Source organism: Microtus pennsylvanicus, chromosome 3 (assembly GCF_037038515.1).
Source record: "Microtus pennsylvanicus isolate mMicPen1 chromosome 3, mMicPen1.hap1, whole genome shotgun sequence".
Lineage (NCBI taxonomy): Eukaryota > Metazoa > Chordata > Mammalia > Rodentia > Cricetidae > Microtus > Microtus pennsylvanicus.
Genome location: NC_134581.1, coordinates 129,642,373 through 129,666,905, shown reverse-complemented (window position 1 = coordinate 129,666,905; position 24,533 = coordinate 129,642,373). Strand labels below are relative to the sequence as shown.

Here is a 24,533-nt window from a genome sequence, read left to right as displayed (position 1 = left end):
ATAAATGTCATAATTTTAAATAATTATATTTGTTTAGTGCTTACTATGTTTGATGTAATGAGATAGCTTAGAAATATATTTAAAAAAAAAGATGTGTATCAGTCAGTTTTTGTTGTTGTGACAAAATGCTCAAGGTGACCAGCTTAAAAGGAGAGGCTTGTTTTGACTAGGAGTTTCAGAGGATTTTTGTCAATGGTCTCTTAGCCTTGTGCCTTGAGTCTAGGGCAGCACAACACATCATGTAGGGAGTGTGTAATAGGGGCCTGAAAGCCAAGACTGGGCGCCACATCTTTTTCAAGGGTGTGTCCCAGTGATCTATTCTTTCTGTCAACTTCCGCCTCCTGAAAGTTTCATCACTTCCTAATGGCATCACAGACTGATGGACTTCCTAGCACAGAGGTCATAAGCAAGCTCTAACCTGTACCACATGGCTTCCTGTCTGGAATCTTTCCAAAGGGAGTGATAGTCATGGGAACTTAAGAGATTCAGAAAGGTGGGACCCGGTGGATCTTTGACTGATGAAGGGCCATTTGTTGTGTGGCTCACACCTCAATGAGAGAGGAAAAGAAGATGGACGGGGTAGGGAATGTAGATCTATCATGCACACAGGGAGCCTGACTCTGAACCATACTCAGAGAGTAGTAAGAAGGGAGAGATTGGAGCAGCATCTATTAGTGGTACCACAGGAGACACTATACCCTGTGACTCGAATCAGGCTCTCACTGAGATTCTTTTTGATTCCATTCCGCATCAAACATATTTTCTAAATGATGACGTGAGTGTGGTAATTTACAGTTTGGAGGCAGGCGGCCCTACTGGACACTCGGAATCCCACCTAAAAAGTCACAGATATTACCAGTCCAATCCCTTTAGTAAGCCAGAGCACTATGGTGGTATTTCAGACCAAGGAAGTTAAGACTGCCAGGCTCCTATTTCTTTTTCTAGCTAAAAGTTCTGGTTAAAAAATAAAGTAATTGATTTTCTGAACAAGAAAACTTGATGGTTGACCTAAACTTTTGTTTATGCCCGCCACAGCTGTACAAGGTTAGGAAAAGTTGGGTGAATGACACATGGAATTGCCTATGTATGCAAAGCTTTTGTAAATAGAAAATTATTTAAGTTGCAGAAGTTTTAGAATGGCAGCCTGTGAAGGATTTCCTGTAATTGGCCAGTTCAGCATCTCTTCTCACCAAAGCTGAGGGTGATTTTTCTTTTAAAAAGTATATTGCAGCTGAAACCCAAGTCTTTATTAGCCAATGGTTAAAGTGAGATATTTTCAGGACCACCTTGTTGAAAGGAAAATCCTTTTCATCAATGTACTATCTACAGATAAACCTGAGCAAAAAACAAGTGAACTTCATTAGGCTCTGCTGGACTCAACTGGGCAAATATCTCTTTTTCATGCTTATTCATCACCAATCCTTACTTATGAGCTAGGAAAATGTTATTATCATAAGGGCCACAGAAATGTCTTCGATGTCAGCTACAACAGAGTTGTTCTCATGAAGTGGGTAGCTCTTCCTCTGGGGACTCGGTGTAGAGAGTCATAGTGAGGTCGGTGCTTTGGTTCCACTTTCTCCAGGGATGGAGTCACAGTGGGGACGGCCTTATGCATGCTCCTGCCCTGCTTCAAAATAGACAGAAAGTAATACCAGGTTTTTCTTTCTTTTCTTTACTCCCAAGAGTCAAAAAGAGAATACAGTTTTTTTTTAAGATTTGCTTTCTTTCCAGATTTTTTTTAATAATTGAAAAACAAGAGCAGAATCTGTTGAGAAACAGAGTTCAACCCCCTTTTGTTCAATTAACGAAAAATAAATAAAAAGCTAGTAAGAAGATCCCTTGGGCTGTTGACAGCATTTGTCTACCAAGAGACATCTCCGTTTCAATGCTTCTTAGAAAGCACAATTCTAGAAGAGATTCAAACACCCTATGGAGATTAACATTCATGGTTCAGCATCAATGTCTATAGAATAAATTTGTCTTTCCACAGAGTAGTTCCTCTCTTAGATAGCTTAGTTTAGAAATGAAGTTGGGACAGAACAGCTTTCATGTGTCAGAACAGTAGATAGATAGATAGATAGATAGATAGATAGATAGATAGATAGATAGATAGATGATAGATAGATAGATGATTGATGATAGACAGGCAGATAGTTAATAATAAATAGATGATAGATATAAATAGATGACAATAGATAAATGAGCAAATAGAAGATAGAAAGACAGATAGATAGATGATAGGTAAATAAGATAGATGGTAGATAGATATAAATTTTGCTTCAAACTTTGCCTCCCATACTTTGTAGCTGTATCTTCCATCAGTGCTTTATTATTATTTATTATTCTTATTGAATTATTATTATTAAAATTTCTGTGAAATTTTTATATTTTTTTTTCGTTTTGTTATTTTTCAAGACAGGGTTTCTCTGTAGCTTTGGAGCCTTTCCTGGAACTAGCTCTTGTAGACCAGGCTGGCCTTGAACTCACACTCACAGAGATCTGCCTGCCTCTGCCTCCTGAGTGCTGGGATTAAAGGCATGCACCACCACCACCTGACAGAAATTTTAATCTTTAAAATTCAATATTTTATTAATTCATTCTTTTACAAATTTGTCATGTTATACTCTATTTTGGTCACCTCACTCATTCCAGCACTCTCTTTCATCCCTCTCCGACCTCCACACACTCCCCCTTCCTCCCATTGAGTTCCGATCCCTATTTTATATCTTTAAGAATAGTTTTGGAAAATTTGCACATGTGTTCAATGTTTCTTGGTCATACATATCCCCACTCCCTCCCTCAAGCTTCCTCATCAGCCCACAAGTATTGCCCATCTTTTCATGACTCTTTTAATTTTCACAATTCTGAGTTGAGAGTCAGTTACTCCATTTTCTTATTCTGGATGAAAAAAAAAAACAACCCTGAAATTTGTAAAGTCTAGCAAGAACCAGATCAAAGAAACTAGCGAGCGGTAAAATTAAGATTAAAATTCAGATCCACCACTGGGGTGGTTCCCAGGGTATCATATATAAATGCAAGAAGACTATTTTAGTGAGGAGTGTGGTTTCCCGGTTTCTGAGTTTGTCCTTAGCAAAGTCTCCGGAGTTGGGTGGAGCTGTGGTACCAGAGTCAGGATTCTTTCCCTAAGGCACTAACTGAAGAGCAACCTACAAACATGTAAGAAGCAGCACCGAAAAGACAATCTTCAAAGGAGAGGATATTTTTAAAAGGCAGATAAAATCCCAGTGTTTTACATGAGTGGGATAATTTTTATTTCTCCTAGATAAGTACTTTAGAAGTTTTCTTTGATCTTCATCTTCAATACAATGACCACGTGAAGCCTCACCATGTAACAGAATGGCCCAAAGCTCTGTTTGGAAGGTGCATAGAGACAAGGGGAACTTGGCTTTGCAATCTGCTATTTTGAGAAGCTGCTTTGTAGCATTTATAATCTTTCTATTTTAGTTTTATGGTCCATAAATTTATACTTTGGCAGAAAAGTAAATTGCACTTGGACAAGAGTAGAAGACACAGGTTTCTTTTCTCCTTCATTCACATTTTTTTTAAAAAATTGTGACTTTCCCTTTTAAAGACTGACCTTGCCATCTAAGATAGGTCCTTTAGCCCTTGGAGGGCTAACTCTTAACAGACTTCCGTTAGCATCATTTGATAGTGGTCTCTCCTAACTCCACCAGTTTGAGCTTTACATGTTTTGAAATTATTATTTTATTGAGTAGATGTACCATTATTCTTCTAAATACCCTTTATAAGCTGTGTTTTCAACCTTTGGGCAATGTTGCTCTTTCTCCCTATGATTATTTGTTATATTTATATCTAATATTAATTTGGTTGACACATTTTGATTTGAGATTTTCCCATTGCTTTGTAGTTTTTGGTTGCTTCGTTTCTAATCTTCCTGTTATGAAGTAAGCAGAAGATAGCTTGGTTTGTGAAAATAATTCAGTCCAAGAGAATTGGTTGTTTTCAGTAGAGAAGTTTAGTCACTTATACTTTATTTGAAAAGCTTATTTCTAATATTTGTTATATCTAGTTAATTAACCAATTAATTAATTTCGAGGCCTTTTTTAGATAGCTCAGCCTGACATTAAATTTGTAATCCTTTTGCCTCACCCTCAGGATTCTATTTATCTTTACCGTGTGTTATATTAATTTTGCCATTTCTTTTGTCTGCCTCCTTTTTATCTCAACCCTTTCTTCTGCTGAACTTATTTCCCCCTTTTCTCATGATAATGCCTTTACAGAAACAGAAGATGTCAGTGCCATCAAATTAGGAAAAGAGAATGTATGTCTTCAACTCTCTAAGACCCCAACTTCATTGGTTGAATTCTTTTTATTTTCTTCTCTCTTCTGCCTCTCATGGCCAGAAGACTTCAGGCCGTCCACATTCTTCTGCTTCTTCATTCACCCTACAGGGGCTACACGACCTTGTGTGATTTTTACTAAACTCACCCCTTTTATCTTCTCAGAGGATCTTCACTTTCCTTCTTCCTGCATAACTTTAGATAGTCATCTCAATTATCTCCTCATCCGATGACAAGGTGAATAATCTCACAAGTGATGAAATTGTGGAGAGAGACTTTAATAAGAAAAAAATAAAATTGAGTGGTAGATATTTGATATTTTCAGTGGAAAGAGTTGGCTGACTATATCATATGGCTACAAACGAACACATGCAGATTTATATGCATGGAAATAAAGCATGCAGAATGCTTCTTTTCTTCAGAGTTATTAGACTCATCATAGTTGTTAGTGTATTCCAAGGAGCTAAAGATAATAAGAGCTAAGGAAGTTAAAAGAAATTAGCAGTCAGATTGAGAAAGTGTGACTGTTTCATCTGGAAACATGAAAACATTCATTGGAATCTTTTTCAGTTCTCACCCAGTGAGTGGACATGGGAAACAGGTCTTATGGGTAGGAAATATAAAGAGACTGGTTTAGAGTCTATTTCTTTCCTCTTTTCTTTTAAAAGAGTTGGTCAAAATAGCTTGCTAAAATGATCCTGAGTTCCCTAAAAATGAACATATTGAGGAAAGCAGTTGACTGATGGTGAACTTGGTTGTTGAAGCAAAGTGAGTAGGACATTCAGTCAAGACAGGGTCTGCTTGTCCATCCTAACTGCCCTCCTATGGTCTAAGAAAGCAGAAGGCAATGTATCCCTTACAGAAATGATGAAGAACTTTTTAAATTTTTATTTAATTTAAACAGTTCTGTACTTCAAAGAAGAAAAAATAGCAACAGAAGTTTGTTGCTGACCATCGTTCTAACATTATACCTTCCCCAGACTAAAAATCTATTTGGAAGACAAGACGGAGCATATCATGTAAAGCAATTAGATGGACATTTAACAATTAAATTGCAAAGAAGATCATGACATGGGATCTTCAAACTTGGCAGAAAACAAGTTCAGAAGTCACAAGGAATTATAATAGACATTTGGGTCACATGGAGAATTAAGGACTTCAATTTGATCTTGTAATGGCCAGTAAGCTGACCCACCAAATATGTACAAATTTCAAAAGGTTCTCATAGATTAGCCCTTCATACTTTTCTCTAACCTCATTTGTGTATGCATGTATTTATATATGTATGATTTAATGCCAAAGCACATAGGACATTTGTGGATATTTGCATCTATGCATAGAAAGGAGTTTTCATAGGCTAAGTAGGACAGTGAAACTCCCAGGCCAACCTTTAGGATTGCTCTTTGGAAAACAGCAAGTCTCAGAAACTGCTGCATCTCTTTGGCTGGTTCTTTTTAGCTGCAGTGTGTGCTGGTGGGGACATTCTTTCACAATTTGTCCGACTTAATGTGACCCAAAGATGGACCTCTGCTTAGCTTTTCTGGTAATGTCTGTGATATAATCAGGGACCCTTCCTAGCCATGGTGAAACACAGCTAAGGTCCCAGCCCTCAGGAAGGGTAGACAGGGACTTCAAGCATAGGCTAGGACACACAGTGAGACCTTGTCCCCAAACCAAACAATAAAAACGTAACAAAAGCAAAACAGAGACTCTAGTTTCCAAGCGTCCGGTACAAAAGAAACGAATACTTATTCTGTGCTCTACCTGGTGCTTTTTAGAATGCCCTAAAAACCCAATCTCTTCATCCAGATTCAAGGTTCATTTGACAGACCACTTCTAAAAGTTCTTTAATGTAATTGGCATCCATTTATAAAAATTGTAAGTGGCCTCTAGCCTGGACTCTTAAAGTCAGAAAATAAAATGAAATGCCACTGACTTCCTTGGTGAAGGCAGGGGAGTTCAGACAGAGTCAAATCGAATAGGTCTTACACTCATTTCCCTTTAAGGGAACTGGGTGTGAAGTGTGGAATGGAGATGCCATGATGACACCAGGCTAGAGAGGACCGGCTCCATGTCCGAACCTGCATACGGATGTTAAATTTCTGGTACTGCCGTGCCAGTAGATCCCTGAGTCTTAGGGTTTTTTTCATATGTAAAATATCCCCAGTCACATCAGTAATGTTCAATCGCAGAGATGTGGGCAGGAGCTCAGTGAGCGTGTCTGCCGTGTGTGGGAATATCTACCACCTATGAAGGATAATACAGGGCTATTCTCGTCAGAAGCAGTGCTCACCAACTGTTTTGTCCATATACACGCACACGGCAACTGGCTTATCTTTAGTTAATTCCAAAAAGGTCTAAATAGATTTAAACAAGTAAGTCTTTGGGAAAGGAAATTACGGTTCTGTGTGGATGTTTGCCTGTGATATGGTCATAGTAAACAGTTTAGAGCAATTAATTTGTTTTTTTATTTTCCCTTGGCTACAGTTTCTAAAAGTATACAAAAATCTCAATTCCTATCCAATTTAGAGGAGTTTTTTGGTTGTTTTTGTTTTATTTTGTTTTGTTTTGATTTTTTTTTTTTTTTGCATTTTCTCCCAGAGCAACCTTGGCTGCTCTGTTCCCAGAATGCTTTGTTCTGCTCTACTCCCTGAGCTGCCTCTGGGGGTTAAATGAGCTGCAGCTCTTTGCTGGTGGTAGGCTTTGGTTCTGCAGAAACCCCCTAATCCCCTGTTTACCACAACACGAGTCTATTGCCATAGAAATGATAGCTGAGATCCCACAGTCCACACCACTGACTTCACAGCAGGGCCTGGTAAGACGAGATGCCAAGCCAACAGAGGAGCTGAATTCACTAGAATAGAAGGGACTCTGTTGCCTTGAAAGAAAGGGGGGATTGTCCTGGTCTACATTCAAACAAAAATGCATGAGTGAGCTACGTCTTTGGGTATGCTGTAGTTTAGTTTCTGTATAATGCTGCCTGACTACCAGTAGTAATTTGGAATCTTATGCCATGGGATAGCTTGCTTGCAAAAAAAGAAAAGGTCAGCACTTCCCCTACGTTCCCTTCATGGCATTTGCTTCTTATTGAAATAAGAAACAAGTAGATGCTAATGAACCGTGCACAGCTGATGCACTGCCATCTAAGAGCTCCCTTCTCATGATGCATTGTTCTGTTTGTGTTTGTTGTGTGTGTGTCTGTTTTGTCCTCTTCCTGTTAACAGAAGACAGTGAGCCCGAGCAGGACGCTAAAGGTATTTCCTCCTTCCTTCTGCCTTGCTGCTTCTTTTTACATGAGCAATATATTCAGTTGCTTGTTTTCCTGACCTTAAGTGCTATTGTTCTGTCGAGAAATAACAGCTGACCTGTGGGAATAAAGCCATAGCCTTAAAGAGGCACCTGCAGGGCTTCTTCCCTCTAGACTTGGGTTATTGACCAATCGCGTTTCTTAGGAGAACATTGAATCCAGAGATGTGTTGGAATGGTGAATTCCACATTCTAAAATTACAACACGAAGTTAAATGAAAATAACAGACAAGAGAATTAACCCACACAGGCCAGATCAGAAATTTCTTTGGGGGGGGGGGCATGTGTTAAAATTTTGGAAAACTGTTAAAACTTCAAGATGGAGACATAAGTGTTTGGTTATCAACATTTCAATTTGATGAGGAGTTTAATGCATTTTACCTAGGTAAATAAAAACAGTTTCATTTTAGTTATGTGGAAATGTATATTTCATTAAATATATTCAGGGAGAAAAAGCAGCTAGAAATGAAATTTGTCTTGGAAAACCCTCAAGTACAGCAAGTCTCCCATCATGAAAAATACTCTGTCTCCCCAAACTTGGATAATCTGAGGATAAAAACCCCAAGTCCCAGGTCACATAGCTTGCTTCTAGGACTCTATCTTAAACTGCTATTATTTGAAATGATGTGCCTTCATTTTATAGACACAACTATAACAGATTAGGGGCCCTTTGCCTCAGGTTCTTGGGGTCAAAAGTGTTTCAGGTTTCAGAGTTTTTCAGATTCTGGAATGTTAGCTCAGCCTAGGGCAGCGAGGCATCCTGAATATGGAGGTCTGAAGTTGAACTAGCGTGCTTTCAAAATGGAAACTCGTTGAGAGTCCTGCTGGCCCTCCAAAAGTTTTGGATTTTAGAATTTCAGATTAGGGACACTGTATTAGTTACTGGTCTCATTGCCACAACAAGAAGTAGCCATCAGAAGGACAGGTTTCGTTTGTTTTGAGATCCAGAGGATGCAAATCTTGGCAGGAAAGGCATCGCGGTTGCTGCACTCCGTCTGTAGCCGCGGGAGTGTGAGAGATGACAGCCTCTGGCATCACAGCGGATCAGAAAGCAGAGAGCTTGGACCAGTACCACAAAATGCATACAGTCTTCAAGGTCTGCCCCCCAGTGACCCATTTGTGCTACATGTCCTAAAGAATCCAGACCCTGGGACAGAGAGATGGCCCAGTGGTTACGAGCGTGTACTGCGTTTACAGAGGACCCAAGTTTCATTCCTATTGTGAGGCTCACAGCTACCTCTAGCTCCAGCTCCAGGGTCCCGACATCCTTTTCTGGACTCCTCAGTCACCTGCACTCATAGGTGCACATACTATACACATGCCTACGTGTGCATGCATAATTAAAATAAAACGATACATCTTCAAAATAGAAGAATCCCAAACCTCCCAAAGCAGCATTAGCAGTCGCAGACAAAGTGTTCAATCACGTTTTTTAGATTGAAACTGTAAGAGATGCCCAATCCGTATTTGGAATGTTTTCCTCTTTCTAGATACTAGGTTGTTTGCAACACAAATCAAGTAAAAGCGTTCCAAAATGGTGCAATGGCCAGTTTTCAGTCTCTCTGTTCCCTTTACTCCCGCCAGCCATGGGTTATTTGAAACCTTAAGACAAAACAAGCAAGCAAACAAACAAACAAAGCCCTCTTCAAGGAAGGGTAGGAAATAATACAGGAGGGAAAGAGGAGGTGAAATTACGAGCTCTCATTGTATCCTTTGAAATAACACTGAGAAACAGCCCAAACTTGGGACAAGCTCTTGATCTGCCCTCTCCCCAAGGAGGGGGCTACACTCTAACCACGAGAGCAGCTGTCGTTTCTTGACTTGGTCTCCTGGTCCCTGAATTTTTCATGGCATTACAAGAATAAGTTCAAACTGTATGATCGTCTGACCCCTTGACGACATACCACCCTTTAAAATGATAACCACAGAGCTGATTATGAATCTGGAAGGAATTTGAAAAATGGTGGTGGCAGGTGCTCTGGGTGCGGACGGAGGACTATAGCTGTGCTCGCCATAAACAATTTGACATTGCTGGCGCCTTAAGCACAATTTTTGATGTCAGATTTTCAGCCTTCAGAGAGGTCCCCAAATCTGCCCAAGAAATATAAAGGCCAAAATGTGTGAAAAGATTTCATAAGAGAAAACCCTGGGGTTAAACGCTGCCTCTGTCTGGTTTTCATGCCTGGTGAATAAGACCATCCTTGTCCCTGGGAACATGAGTGTGAAAAAGAGAAGAGTGAGTCAGACAGTGATAATTAAGATTGTCAATAACAAGAGACGTGGTATCATATCAGAATAGTTACAAAGTTTCCCCAAATTATTAAATAATTTCAACTTCTATTCATCAGTTTACTTGCTCATATTTTCCGACATGAAAATAAATTACAAAATAAAGACATTTGATGTGCATTTCATTGGCTAAGAAACACATCTCATTGTGCTTTGGAATGATGGCCTAGAATGCGTTTCAGTTTGTGGCTACTCACTAATGCAATGGGATTTGCTATCAGACTATATCCAAGTTCATTACTGCAGGGGATGAAGCTCGTCTGACATTGACTGTTGATTGCAGCTGCTAGGATTGTTGTCAATGGTTGTTAAATGGTTGGAATTTCTCAGTCCCCCTTCACCTTTCACACAGGAAACAAATACAGATGGTTGGAAACACATGCGCATCATTGCTGATAGAGCTGGGTTAGTCTCCAATAAGAAGACTGACATAACTTCTGTGTTTCATTCTCATCTTCCCAGCCTTTCACAAGTCACATCTTAAGGTTTGGGTAGAGAAGTCCTGACCTGTTAAACTTTCAACCACATAGCAAGTTCTTCCCCTTCCTTTAGGTAGGACAGCCAAGACAATGGTAGTCCAGCAGGGTTGAGACACACATACTGTAGATAACTTCATTTGCCTGATGTCACCAGAAAAGTCACTCCCTCGCTCACTCCTTCACTCCCTCCCTCCCTCGCTCACTCCTTCATTTACTCGCTCTCTCATTGGATCATTTAATAAATATTGATGTCTTACCCTGTTCCGGGGCACATCTGGAGATAGATATAGAGCAACATATACGTAAGTCAGCCTGCAGTAATGAACAAAGCAAAGTCAGACCTTGCTATCTTTCCATCTCAGGAGGAGGGACCATCAGAATACAGATAAGTAAAGGGACCCACAGGTGTCAAGGGGTGCTAAGTATTGTGATGAAACACAAACAAAGTGAGGGAGAATTAAGGACAGTATAATAACAAGACGTCTCAATTCAAACCAAAAGACATGAACGATGTTTAGAACATCCTTTGGGAGTAAAGGAAAAGTCAAAGGAAGGGTTGAATATGTCTGTCAATATTGCAAAGGGAGGCTGAGTCTGGCTTCTTGGAGAGAACCCAAGAGTGTGGGAGGGACCAGCTTCACTGTAATCTCCAGCCATCTTCTCTGAACACACTGCACTTAATGATGAAGCCCTTTTGGAAAGAACAACTATTTATTAGCAGTTTTATATTCATGGAGCTACCTGTGTGGCCAATAGTACCCAGCATGTGTGCCCAGACAAAGCCCCTAGAAGGTTCGACATGAGGCAATAGAAGGGAATCAATTAAGTGCAACATCACAATAAACTGCGCAAGAACAGCTGACTGATTCGTTCACTTTCTCGCTTTCTGCCTAGCTGTGTTGTGCAATATAGATCATCAAGGGTTTTGCGATGAGCCTAAATGACAAGCCACGGGATGCAATAGCAGCTCAAGGAAAAACAAAAGCTGTGAATCAGAACACAACAAACTCACCCTGGCTAGTCAATTTCTAAGAAGAATTCAAAGTTCCCAAATTAAAACATACGCTTCTATAAATCAAAGCAGGAGAAAGAATCTAGATTTCCTATTTCTCCATTTTGTTTTATTGTTCTCCTCTCCGTCCAAATCCAAGGGCACGGTCAATCATTAGGACACTTTTCTAATTGAATGATATCGTGGATCCAGCTCCAAGGCTCTTGAGCATGTTACTGTTTCCAAGGGTCAGAGGCGGGGCCCCATGTGGTACTGATTACAGTGACTCAACTCAAAGATTGTAGTGTCAGCCCTGTGTGCACTGTCTCAGTCACGTGTCACACATGGGCTGAGATGTGTGGCATGGCCTCGGTCTCATCACCATCACCAGAAAACAATAAGAGTGTGTGGAAGACCCCTGCGAGGATGCCTCTCAGCCTGGGTTTGGCTGTCAAAAGCACACAGCCTGTGAACTCGGATTAAGTTGGGAGAACAAGAATTGGAAAAGAGCTCTTGGATGACATGGTCCTTAAACCTCCTTTAGCCTGTAACAGATTGCTTCTCTCCTGTTACGTATTGGTTGAGGCAATTAAATGATTTGCCATTTTTAAGTTTCCTGCATTCTGGGTTTTACAGACATGGTCTACAGGGTGTTGTTTACTGTGTTCCTGAACTGATTTTTGATACGTGCTTAATTATATCCCAGGACATTCTAAAGCCAGGATATTATTGTTATTATTATTTGCTTTTTAAAAATTTAACTTTATTTTATTTACACTCCTTTTTATTGATTTTGATGAGTTGTGCATTTTTCTCTACTCCCCTTCCTGTTTCTTCCCTCCCCTTCAACCCTCTCCCATGGTCCCCATGCTCCCAATTTACTCAGGAGATCTTGTCTTTTTCTACTTCCCATGTAGATTAGATCCATGTATCTCTCTCTTAGGGTTCTTATTGTTGTCTAGGTTTTCTGGGATTGTGATTCATAGGCTGGTTTCCTTTGCTTTATGTTTAAAAACCACTTATGAGTGAGTACATGTGATAATTGTCTCTCTGAGACTGGGTTATCTCACTCAATATTATGTTTTCTAGCTCCATCCATTTGCCTGTAAATTTCAAGATGTCATTATTTTTCTCTGCTGTGTAGTACTCCATTGTGTTTTTAAAAACATCTTCTCATGTAGTCCAAGATGGCCTTGAACTCCCATGTAACTGAGGATGACTTTGGACTCTAAATCCTCCTGCCTCCTCTACCTCCCCAATGCTGGGATTACAGGCATGGGCTACTACAGCATCTGGTTTCTATTGTTCCTGGGGATTGAATCCATGGCTTTGTACAGCCTAGGCAATCACAATACCAACTGAACTTCACCTCTGTCTCTCAATTTTGGTTTTAGAGGCAGGTTAAACTCCATATTAAACATTCAAAACATTTTTAAACATTTTTATATTTTAGCTACTGTCATCTTTGAAGGTGACACTTTTACTACTTTTCTGTTCTCCTGGCTTTGGGGTACAACATTTATATATTTAAAATGGATCATCACAGATTTTGCAATTACCCCAAACAAGGTTGTAAACAATGCATGTCTTAGAGTCCACAATAGTAAAATATAGGAAGTCAAGTTAATAAAAGTTTGCATTGAAGACCCAGTTGTCAAGAAAGATTATATTTTTATACCCTTGAATTATGTAACCTCATGAAGAGTTTATCAAAAACATAAATAATCCTGACAAGTTCTACATTTGCTATGACTGCTCTGTATATTTCTTGCCTTGCACACACAAACTCTGTGGATTTTGGTGAACTAAAAGAACCAAGTTTCAAAGTGCTAATTGGAGTTTAGAATTCCCTGTCATTGCTCTGGGCTTATGCCCTAGGAAACAGCAGAAGAGAGCATAAAATATGTTGACAATATAATAGGAAAACAAAAAGATTTCATAATAGTTTAAAAGAACATCGGATTTGACATCAGAAAACCTGAGACCAAGCTTATTACTATCACTATGATACTCTGAGAAATAAATAAAGCTAATGGGGATTTGGTTTATACAGAAGAGCAGGACTCTAGTTGATATTGTAAATGGTGCTCTCCAGCTCATTCTGAGTTTCTACCTCTATCTTTAATTCAAGGTAAAACTGCATAGTCTGGAGAACTATTTTTTTAATTAGTGAAGACTTGTAAGCTTAAGGAATGCAAATGACTCATTCTCCTCCTCATATTAACCTAAAATATCCCTTTCCTTTCCCCCAGTAAATCATCTCATTCTCTGAAATGCACGATATATTTGAATTTGCTCTCCCTACTACGATAGATTTGAGGGTATAAAACATTAATCATATTTTTTAAATTCACTAAAATGGTGTCCTGCGTTCATTCTGATCACGAATGCTTCTGGGCACTTCATCCAGCAATATACAAAATAGGCTAAGACAATCTAATGGGGGAGCTGAAGAATAGATAGATAGGAACTGACTAAAAGAAGAGAGCGCAGGTGCGTAAAGATCATAAAACAGAATGACAAAGTTGGGTGGGAGTTGCACTATGTGTTGGATGATCATGGTCTAAGGAAATGTACTTTAAAATGAGACCTGAGTTGTATACATAAGGAACCCATTACACAAAGACATAAGCACGAATGTTCTAGATTGAGAAACAACAAAGACAAACTTATGTGTTGGAATTAAGCTCAGCGTGGCCTTGGATAGTGAGAAATGCAAAATCGTAGACGAAAGAGCATGGAGGCCAAACATAGCAACACTGAAGGGTTGATCGCACTCAGGGGCACATTGTGTAACTGCAGCTTTTAAAGCCTTATCTTGCTTAGCCATTTCATAAAGAGTCATCACCTGTGTCCTTTGTCTTCCTAACAGTTTTTGCAAGAATCCTGCGTGCTCCTGAGTCCCACAATGTCACCTTTGGTTCCTTTGTAACCCTACGCTGCACAGCAATAGGCATCCCCGTCCCCACCATCAGCTGGATTGAAAACGGAAATGCCGTGAGTGCCTCATGTTTAGGATTATTTGGGATTATACCCACTGCTGCTGATGTACCTGTAGTGTGGTGTGATTTAAATAAGAACAGTTCCCATAGCCACATATGTTTGAGTATAAGATTTCTACTTGGTGGAAGTGTTTGAGAAACATTAGGAGGTATGACTTTTTGAGGAAGTGTGTCGCTGCGGTTGGACTTTGAGGTTTCAAAGGGTTGTTCTCTCCGCCACTCTCTTTGTCTCTGTCTTGTTGTTCAAGATACAAGTTCTCAGCTATTCCAGCCAACATGCCTTTGCTCCATCATCAAGGACTCTATCCCTCTGAAATTATAAGCCCCAAGTTAAATGTTATCTTTTGTAGATTGCCTTTGTCACGGTATTTTTTATCACAATGATAGAAAAGTAACTACAACATAATGTTACCAGTTCTATCTATATCACTGCTACTACGTGTATCAGGATATGATGCCATCTTTGGTCTCAGAAATCACTGACATTGAACCCTGGGAGTTTGCATCTTTCCCTACATCCTGGAAAAAGTAGAATACTTCCTTTGATTTTTCTGTGTAAAAGAGAAATGTTTGTAAGTCCTTCCCACAACTGCAATAATTTTCATAAGATATACCAGTTCACTGGGGGAAATTACTTTAATGGAAAAATAATCCAGAATTTTAATCCATCTATACCAGTTCAATATGCCTTTCTGCATCTTAATAATGATAGTAATAACTAGTGTGGTCACATGATTATCTTGACCCAGGCCCTCTTCTAAGCACTTTACATACAAACATCCACTCAGTCTTTTTTCAAGCACATGTTGAGCATCTGGGTATCAAGTTCTATTCTAGGCCCTGGGGAAACAAGGGCAAACAGAATGGAAAACCTTTGCTGGTGCCAAACGGCTTCCATTCTGGTGGAAAAGAACAGAGAATAAAATTAGAGAAAGAGAGTGTACATTTTGTGTGGATTGTGTCAATTAGGACAAAAAATAACAAGCATGAAGCTGGAAATGAGACAGAAAGTTGGGCCTTAGGAGAAAGATCCCGGTTTCAGTAGAGTGGTTGAGTCTAACTGAGACAGAGCCAACTGGGAAGAGGTTTAGATATAATGACAGGGGAGGCTATGTGGACAGCTGCTGGAAGGTTACTAGACAAAGTCTCTGAGATGAGTGTGTAGACATGCCTGTTGGAGAAGAATCAAAGAGGTTAGTGTGGTTATAGATGAATGAATGTATATATGAGGGATGAAGCGGCCACTGTGTGTCAGAAAGGCCTGTAGAGGTCCCTGAAGCAACTTCTATTTTCCCTTGTCTGGCAAGGGACTTAATTGCAAGTCTATTTCTATTGAAGGTTTATCTATAACAGCTAGTTTGTTGATATCTAGAAAGGGAAATTAATCACAACTATTACTGCCATATTTTTTAAACATTGCCTGTTGTCTATTTGTGTTTGGTGTGAATATAATTTTTACTTTATCTTAGTCTGCTTTCTGTTGCTGTGATAAAAAAAAAACCAACAACCAAAAAGCAACTTGAGGTTTTATTTAAGCCGACAGTTTATAGTCTAACATGAAAGGCAAGGCAGGTTTTCCATATCCGGCTGGTCCTCAGTTTGTATTTTCCTTGCCTTCATTTCAGTTTTCAATTCTTGAACTCACGAACAATCGCAGTGGGTTTTTGATCCTACTGCACGTACTGGCTTTGGGGGAGCCTAGGCAGTTTGGATGCTCACCTTAGGAGACCTGGATAGAGGTGGGCAGTCCTTGGGCTTCCCACAGGTCAGGGAACCCGGATTGCTCTTCGAGCAGATGAGGGAGGGTGACTTGATCGGGGGAGGGGGAGGGAAATGTGAGGCGGTTGCGGGGAGGAGGCAGAAATCCTTAATAAATAAATAAATTTAAAAAAATAAAAAAAAAGAAAGGCAAGGCAGGAACCGAAGCAGAGACCCTGCGGGAAAGCTGCTTATGACTTACTCTCCATGGCTTGCTCAGTCTGCTTTCTTATACATCCCTGGACCACCTGTGTAGGGATGGTAACACCCACAGTAGCCTAAACCCTCCCAAATTAACTATTAATCAACAAAATACCCCACAGACATGCCTATAGACCAATAAGATAGAGGCAATTCTTCAACTGAAGTTTGCTCTTCCCAGATGATTTTAACTTGTGTCCATTTGGCAAAACAAAAGACAAACCTCTAACTAGTACAGGTTTAAGGTTGTGTTTATGAGATGAAGAAACATATTTTTATTATTTTCATACAGATGCAATTTAAATTAATATACTCCCCCTTCATCATTTGTATTGATTATTGGAGAGCACGGCATGCTCATGAGTGGCGGCTTCCCTTGTGTTGCTCCATCCCTTCACCCCATGTAGCCCCACATTTTCGTCTTGCTCTGTTTTCAGTTCTGGATTATTGTATCTGTTTTCTAAACTGGGAGCAGCCTGTTCGTCCAGCAAGCTATCAAGATCATGTTCCAAGGTCAATGTTAGGCCAGCCTTATGGAATTGCCTGGCAAGCCTGCATTTTTTCTTTGGTGCAGAGCCTGAAGTGAAGAGGGTCCAAGGCAAACCTCTAAAACTCTGAGGCACTTTCCGCTGCTATACCTTTGAGGATAGCTTCTCTTTCCTCTACATCCTCTCTAGTCAGATTCCCAGTCAACAGATGCCTCTCTGAAGTCAACTTGACTAGATTTAGAATCACCCAGGAGAGTAAGGAAGCATCAGAATATTGATTAAGGATGCTACACAAAAAATGTTCAAATGATACACAATGGCTAGTCACTTTAACCTTCCAACGTGGTAATAAGCCTATAATACCACAAAAGATGAGACTGTTCCCCATCTCCCATACCAACTAAAACACTGGGTAGCCAGAGATGAAGAGTAGAAGAAAGTCAAGCAATGCTCCCTCACTTAAGACATATCTCCTTTCTTCCAATGGAAATGTTATTTCCCCCCCATGGAAATTTGTAGTCAGATAAACTTGGGAATGACAGGTATCATTTATTTATTTTTTTAACACAATAGTGGATATAGAAAAGAGTATATCTTTTAAGACAGCATTTCTCTATGTAGCCACGGCTGTCCTGGAACTCATTAGTAGACCAGGCTTTTCCTGGAACTCAAAGAGATCTGCCTGCCTCTGCTGCCCAAGTGCAAGGGTTAAAGGCATGCGCTTCTGTGCCTGGGAGCTTACTATTTTTAAGAAGAAAGTCTTTCCATGTTCTAGAACCATATTTATTGAAAGCTATTCTAACAATAACTATTATATAGACATTTAGCTAAAGTTTAGAAAACTGTCTAAACACAATACACAGTATTCCTAAAAAATTATAAAAGTTGAGATAGTTTTGTTAAAATAGTTTTATAAAAGAAAGAGGCAGTGCATATATTTTGAAGATAGTGTTGTTTAATAGTCTTATAAATAACCATATTTCACCCAGATTTTTAAAAGGTCATTGTTGTAGAATATTATTTTAACTAGGGAAAGATGTGTCACATTTGTTCATATTGCATTTGTTGAATTATGGAAAGAAGTGTTGTATTTGTTTCACTTTGTGTAAGGCACCTGTTTGATCTAATAAAGAGTGGAATAGCCAATAGCTAGGCAGAGAAAGGATAGGTGGGGCTGGTGGACAGAGAGAATAAATCAGAGGAGAAATCTAGGCTCAGAAAAAGGAGGAAAGAAGAAGAGAAGGAGGAGAGAATAAGGGACAAGCCGGGAGCAAGAAACCAGGCAGATGCCAGTCAGTCAGATGTAGAGAAGCAGAGAAAGTAAGGTAAAACAGAAGTCAGAGAGGTAATTAGCCCAGAGGCAAAAGATAGGGAGAGAGAAACAGGTTAAGTTAATATAGCTAGCCAGAAATGCACCTTAGCTAGGCCGAGCATCCAAAACTACTCTGTCTCTGTATCATGGTTTGGGAGCCAGTTGGTGCCCCCCCCCAAAAAAAAACCTGGTACAAGACATGATTTTGGCTTCAAGCATGTGAACTTTGGAGTCATTTTATATTATTAACTTGTAAAACAAACTAATTACATATCTCGTGAGACCTGTGCGGAGTTACCAGTAGCCAGCTTGAAAGAGAACAATATTTGTGGCTAAGGTAATAAATAAAAATCAACACAGAAACGCCGCTCATGTCAGCACCTGTTTTTCTATGATGCAGAGACAAACAGTATTTATTATAACAATGCCAGGAGCATGGACCTTACTGGGACATACACCGACTGTTTTATGATGTTTCCCCAGCTAGCTGAAATTATTGATAATGTAGTGCCGTTGGAGCCAGAATACCTTTCTAGGCATTTCTGTGTTCGGATGAAGTTATGATATACCAGACTGTCTATGGCTGTTATTAGATTATCCCAAGATGGCCTCATTAGTGGATTCGCGATGCGCACAAACGTTATACAGGCATACATTAGCTCAGATATTGTTATGTCTGATAGAACTTTCTATTTTACTGCCTCTTTTAAAAGTATTTCTTTTTTAAAAGCTTTACTGTAGTTTTAATTATGTGTGCACTTGTGTGTATGATTGTGAGATTGTGTGTGGGTGAGAGCATGTGCCTGTGGAGTTCAGAAAAGGGCGTCAGACTCCCTGGAGCTGGGTTATAGACAGCTGTATTCTGCCCATTGTGATGTGGGTGCTGGGATCCGAACTTGGGTCCTCTGCAAGAGCAGTACATGCTCTTAGCCGCCAAGCCACCTCTGTAGTCCCCAAGTTTTCTTTATTATATTTTTCCTATAATATATTTAAGACAGAGACTATGTTTTGTTTGTAATGTACTCGGTGAAATAATCCCTGCAGCCAAGCAAGTTAAGAGATTCATCTACATCCTTACAGAAGTCATCACTATCAGAAAGACAGAATGTTCTAGCCAGAGAAGAGAATTTATTCTGGCTTCTTTAGTTTAGTCAATCTGAGAGACTTGGCAAAAACATCCTCACTGCAAATGCCAGATATATGCACCTGAGTTAAGTCCAGTTGGCTCTTGGTTATCTTGGGATATTGGTGCTAGGACCCTCCATGGATAACCAAAAGTTTGGATGCTCAGCCTCTTATGTCCAATGGTGTAGTATTTACACATACTCTTCTTTGTACTTTAAATAATCTCTTGGTACAAATGCTATGTAAATAACTGTTACACTATTTTATTTAGGGAATAATGACAGGTTCAAAAAACAATATACTTTAAAAAAATATTTTCAGTACAAAGTTAGTCAAATCCATACAGGCCACAGATAAGCTTGCAGGGCCACTGTTCCGTTAGTCTTTAGGCATACCTTGGTAAAAGGTCACAACAATAATCTGAACTCATCCCTTTGATCTTTTAAAAACCCAGCAAAGGGCCAAAATGATCCAAATAGAGGGCAGAGGGTTGCTTTTATTTTTAGATCATCAAAAATACTAAAGTGTTAGTCAGGGTGAGCTGTGAAGAAAGAAAAACAAATTCAAACTATGACTAACAAGGCCTGCTGTGCATGAGTCACTGAGGGAGCAAGGTGAGGCCCCTGGACGCAGGAAGGAAAGCGCTGAGAAGCCACACCAGCCCTGAGGAAGGAGCTGGTCTCTCAGCCTGAACATTCAGCACTTGGATGGAGGCCCCTGGAGAGGTCAGGCAGCTTGAAGAGCTCTTCTTTCAATGAGACGTGTTTTCAGTGACCTCATGATCTCTGGAGGTGCTGAGGAATGGCGTGCTTAGGTGTGAACAGGAATGGTGGGCAGTCTCGGCAGCCCTGAGGGTCACCTGTTTCCAAGTGGCTGCACAACAATGCTGGGTTTCTTCTCAAAGGAGGGAGCCAAGGTCCTCCCCCCTCCATCCAGGTCCAGGAAGGTGCGCATCTAAACAGACTAGGCTCCCTCAAAGCCAATACATGCAGTAGGATCAAAACCCAGTGCCTGAAGAGCAGTCAGGGTTCCCTGCCCTGTGGGAAGTCCAAGGTCCTTCCCCCTCCATCTAAGTCTAGGAAGGTGAGCATCCAAACAGGCTAGGCTCCCACAAAGCCAATACATGCAGTAGGATCAAAACCCAGTGACACTGAGGAGTGGGGGGAGGGGGAGATGAGTGGGGGAAGGAGGAGAGGAGTGGGGGAAGGGGGAAAGAAATGGGAGGCGCAGAGGAGGTTTCTATTGCTGTGAAGAGACACCATGACTACAATGATTCATATAAAGGAAAACGATTAATTAATTGGGGCTTGCTTATTGGTTCAGAGGCTTAATCCATTATCATCATGGTGGGAAGCATGGTGGAATGCAGGTAGACGTGGTGCTGGAGGAGGAGCCAAGACAGCAGGAAGAGAAAGAGACACTGGGTTTGGCTTGAGCATCTGACACCTCAAAAGGCTCATGGATGGGGAACCTGTGTCTGTGTTTGCAGGTCTTTCTCATGCCTGTTGATCGTAACTGAAATGCTTTGTCCTTTTATACCAGACTGTCAATGTGGTATATTAGGAAAAGGTAATCTCGTTCTATCTTTTATTGTTCCCATACCCATCAGGTTTCCTCAGGGTCCATTCAAGAGAGTGTGAAAGACCGGGTGATTGACTCAAGACTCCAGCTCTTTATCACCAAGCCAGGACTCTACACATGTATAGCTACCAACAAGCACGGAGAGAAGTTCAGTACGGCAAAGGCTGCGGCCACAGTCAGTATAGTAGGTAGGTGCTGCATGTTTGCGCTGCTCCAGAGAAGGCACAGAAGGCACGCCACAAAATCTGGGTGGATGCTGGGGATGCAAACTCAGGTCCTCGGGTTTGCATAGCAACCACTTTTACTCCTGGAGTCACTTTCCTATCGCCAGTAAACACTCGCTTAATATCCACACACAGAAATGTTCGCAGACTCAACCGATTGATAAGTAAGACGGGTTTACTCACAGTGGGATTGGGATTGGTGGAAGAGGAGTTCAGAAAGAAACACGATTCTTAGCATATGACAGCCTCTTTTACCTCCCCAGTCTCCTCAAGGCTAATTCCTTGTTCGTTTTGACACTCTTGAATGATGGAGACATAGACATTGACTTGGTTGTATTAAAAATTAAATCTCAACATTCTTGCTCAGATAGCAGATACCAATTTGTAGGACTTTATTTTTCTCTTTCTTTCCTTTCTTTTTTCACTCTTTTTTCCTTCCCTCTCCTTGCCTCCTCCCTGTCCCTTTCCACAAGTCGTCCCTCCCTCCCTCCTTTCTATCTCCCTCCTTTCCTCTCCTTCCCCTCCCTTCCTTGTCCCCATCTCCCTTTCTGAGTTCCTTCCTTCCGTCCTTCCTTCTTTTCCTCCCTCCTCCTTCTCCTGCACCTCCCATCTGGATTAAGCAAACTTCCCAAGGCTCTCAGAAACGTGGGGGATATTTAACATGGCTGGGTCAATTTCCGTATGGCTGTTTCTTGAAGGCATTTTTTTACTCTGTGTGTGTGTGTGTGTGTGTGTGTGTGTGTGTGTGTGTGTTTGTGTGTTCACTTTCCTGTGTTATCTAAGTGACAGTAAGACTTGCAGGTATTTTTACGGGAAACAGCTGACACATGGGTTTCTAGGTTAGCTACATTGTGTTATGAAGGGTTATTTTTCAAAGTTAAATATCCAAAAGACTTCTAGGCACATTTGTGGAATTCCTAGAGGTGGAAATAATCCTTGTATCAGGAAATGCCAGGCATGTCAGCCTCATAGCAGGCCTACTGTTCAAGGACTAGTCAAAAGGTACTTGGCCTGACATGTAAGGCCAGCGCTGGAGGACTCAGGGCCAGCTCCTGGGGCCTGCTGTTTCTTATTACAGCCTATTCCTTTGATCTCCCCTGATGGAGAACTTTCCAACAGTGCCTATGATTTTGAATCTGAAATGAATAAAGGCCAAAGAGTATAAGTAGCAGTAGACAAGGCTGGACCTTGGGGACATGCCCACAAAGGCAAGAAATAGGCTCCCCCTACCATCTTTTCGGAGGATTTGTCTGTCTATAGGGCCTTAGGTCACTGCATCAGTTAAACAATATCATCTAGGCAATGACAAGACGCAAATTCAGTTCAATATGCTAAAGAGAACAATAAAATGATCGCCGCTTACACTGCACTTTGCAGTTTATAACGGGCTTTATATGCCTTTATTAAATATGATGAGTGTGGCCCACTCTGTGGGGCAGAATAAAACAAATACCGATTAACAATGGATCTTGCTTTCCAAGGATGGCCATGGAGAAAGGAAGTTTTCCAGCCATGGGCATGCTGGCACAGAGCCTGTTCTGTCCCACAAATACTGACTGCACAACAGGAGGGCAGGAGAGGTTGAAGGGACAGAGGCCATTTGGGTGGACATGGCTATGAGATGGATAGGTTGGAGTGTGTCCTAAAGCCAGTTAACCTCTGCGCTGGAGAACAGAAGGAGGTAGCTAGGAACGAGACAAATTTGAAATGTGAAGTGTAGCCAGCTTCTGAAGAGCCCGGATTGGGTCAGCCCATCCTCCATAAACGAGAAGTCATTTCTTCATTGTAGAGGAAGAAGCAGGTGCTATGGCCAGATACACCCTTCAGCAAATCAACATGTAGGAAGTGACGGGAGGTTGGCGGGCATGCCCCGCTGGAGACTCCTCAGTGAGCCTAGAAAAGACATGCTATCTAGAATACAGTGGCAATGGCAGGTAACTGAGAAAGGAGGAGGGGATACCAGAATAAAATTGAGGCTTTCAAGTGCTCAAACGTGGCACTAAAGTCGGAGAATTAGTTAATATACGCTTGAGATTTCAATATATTCTGTTGAAAGGATGAGCACATTTACATAGGGATATTTCCGGCACATATATGATTTAGCTTAGCTTTTTCCTACACTTGACAGAAGATAAATATTATTGTTGCCAGTCTACAGAGGGTGCCAGTTATGCAAATTCTTGGTGCTTTAGTGATAATCCCTTGCTCGAGTTCCCCCGTCTTCCTTCTTCCATCCCTGCCCTATATGGCAAGGAAGAAAGGGGCTTGCACTTCAGTGGTGCTCTCCGATCCTTTGAATCTAGAATCTGAAGCTGGAAAACTTGTGATTTCATCTCTTAGCTGGGCTAGAACCCAAAAGGCTTCCCTGGATGACTTACTGCCTGTGGGAACTTTCTAGAGAGTTACAGCTCTTGGCAGCTCAGCCAAATCCATCATCAAATGCCTACACAGAGTCTGCTCTGTAGCCTTCACTGTGAGGTCACCCTGTCTACCTCCTCTGAGACCTGAAGGCAAGCCTCAGAGGCCTGTGTCCTCCGTGGGCCTGAAACCACCTCTGCCTCTCTTGTAAGGTGTGCACAATCAAAGCGTGATTTAAATTTCCTCACTCGGTCTGTTGTCCGCGTATTCACATCACACTGATCTGCTGACTCTGGTGCTGTCTTCCCACCTCAGGGCAGGAGACCCTTCTGCTGTGCTTTGTTTTTAGAATTCCAAATGAGAAGTCGCAAGCAAAGCCCATTGTTTGGCGTTTATCTTACTAGCTGTTTGGTATACAGAAATTAGGCTCCACAATCTACAAAATTGCGTATTCAAATTCTGCACCTCTTTACCTTCCTCTTGTCTACCGCAGACCAGCTGGGAGGATCCATACCCCTAGCGTGGTAATCTTTAATCTTTAGAGCCTGTTCATACAGATACCAAGATGATTGCGGAGACAGTGCTGTGAGCAATAATAAAAGAAGCTACGAAACAGTTGTTTCTACCCATTCATCCCACAGCCTGATCTTGCAGAAACAACCAACGCCCCTGAGCACAACTGGCTTATGTCTTATAGAATAGCAGCATCTCTCCATCCCTGTCCTAACCAGCAAGAACTAGATCCAATTCTACTAACAATGAAATATACCAACGGAGAGATGCATAGTCCTAACATGTAATGGAATCTTCTTTTAAAAATTAAACAATTATAATTATTTGTGTGGTGTGTGTGTGTGTGTGTGTGTGTGTGTGTGTGTGTGTGTGTATGGGGATGTGGGGTGCTCATGCCCTGGCATGTGTAAAGGTCACAGCACAACTCTGTGAACTCAGTTCTATATTTCTACCTTCATGTACATTCTGGAGCTTGAACTCAGGTCTCCAGCGCAGGATGCGCTTCTACCTACTGAACCACCTAGCCCTCCCAGTGGACTTGTCTTGTGTCACAGCACTCCATAAGTTATGAGAGAGCCAACATG

General features: G+C 41.0%; 1 protein-coding gene across 4 annotated transcripts in view; it reads left to right on the top strand.

Moving 5' to 3' along the window:
* Positions 1 to 24,533, top strand: part of Musk (muscle associated receptor tyrosine kinase) — a 76,143-nt gene that overhangs the window by 24,522 nt on the left and 27,088 nt on the right. For 2 of the 4 annotated variants that reach the window (XM_075967142.1, XM_075967141.1), the window contains exons 6-8: positions 7,547 to 7,576; positions 14,260 to 14,384; positions 20,883 to 21,042. In XM_075967142.1, the coding sequence (XP_075823257.1) occupies positions 7,547 to 7,576; positions 14,260 to 14,384; positions 20,883 to 21,042 (315 nt within the window). The remainder of the gene's footprint in view (positions 1 to 7,546; positions 7,577 to 14,259; positions 14,385 to 20,882; positions 21,043 to 24,533) is intronic. The other 2 variants (XM_075967144.1, XM_075967143.1) reach the window with 1 other exon arrangement.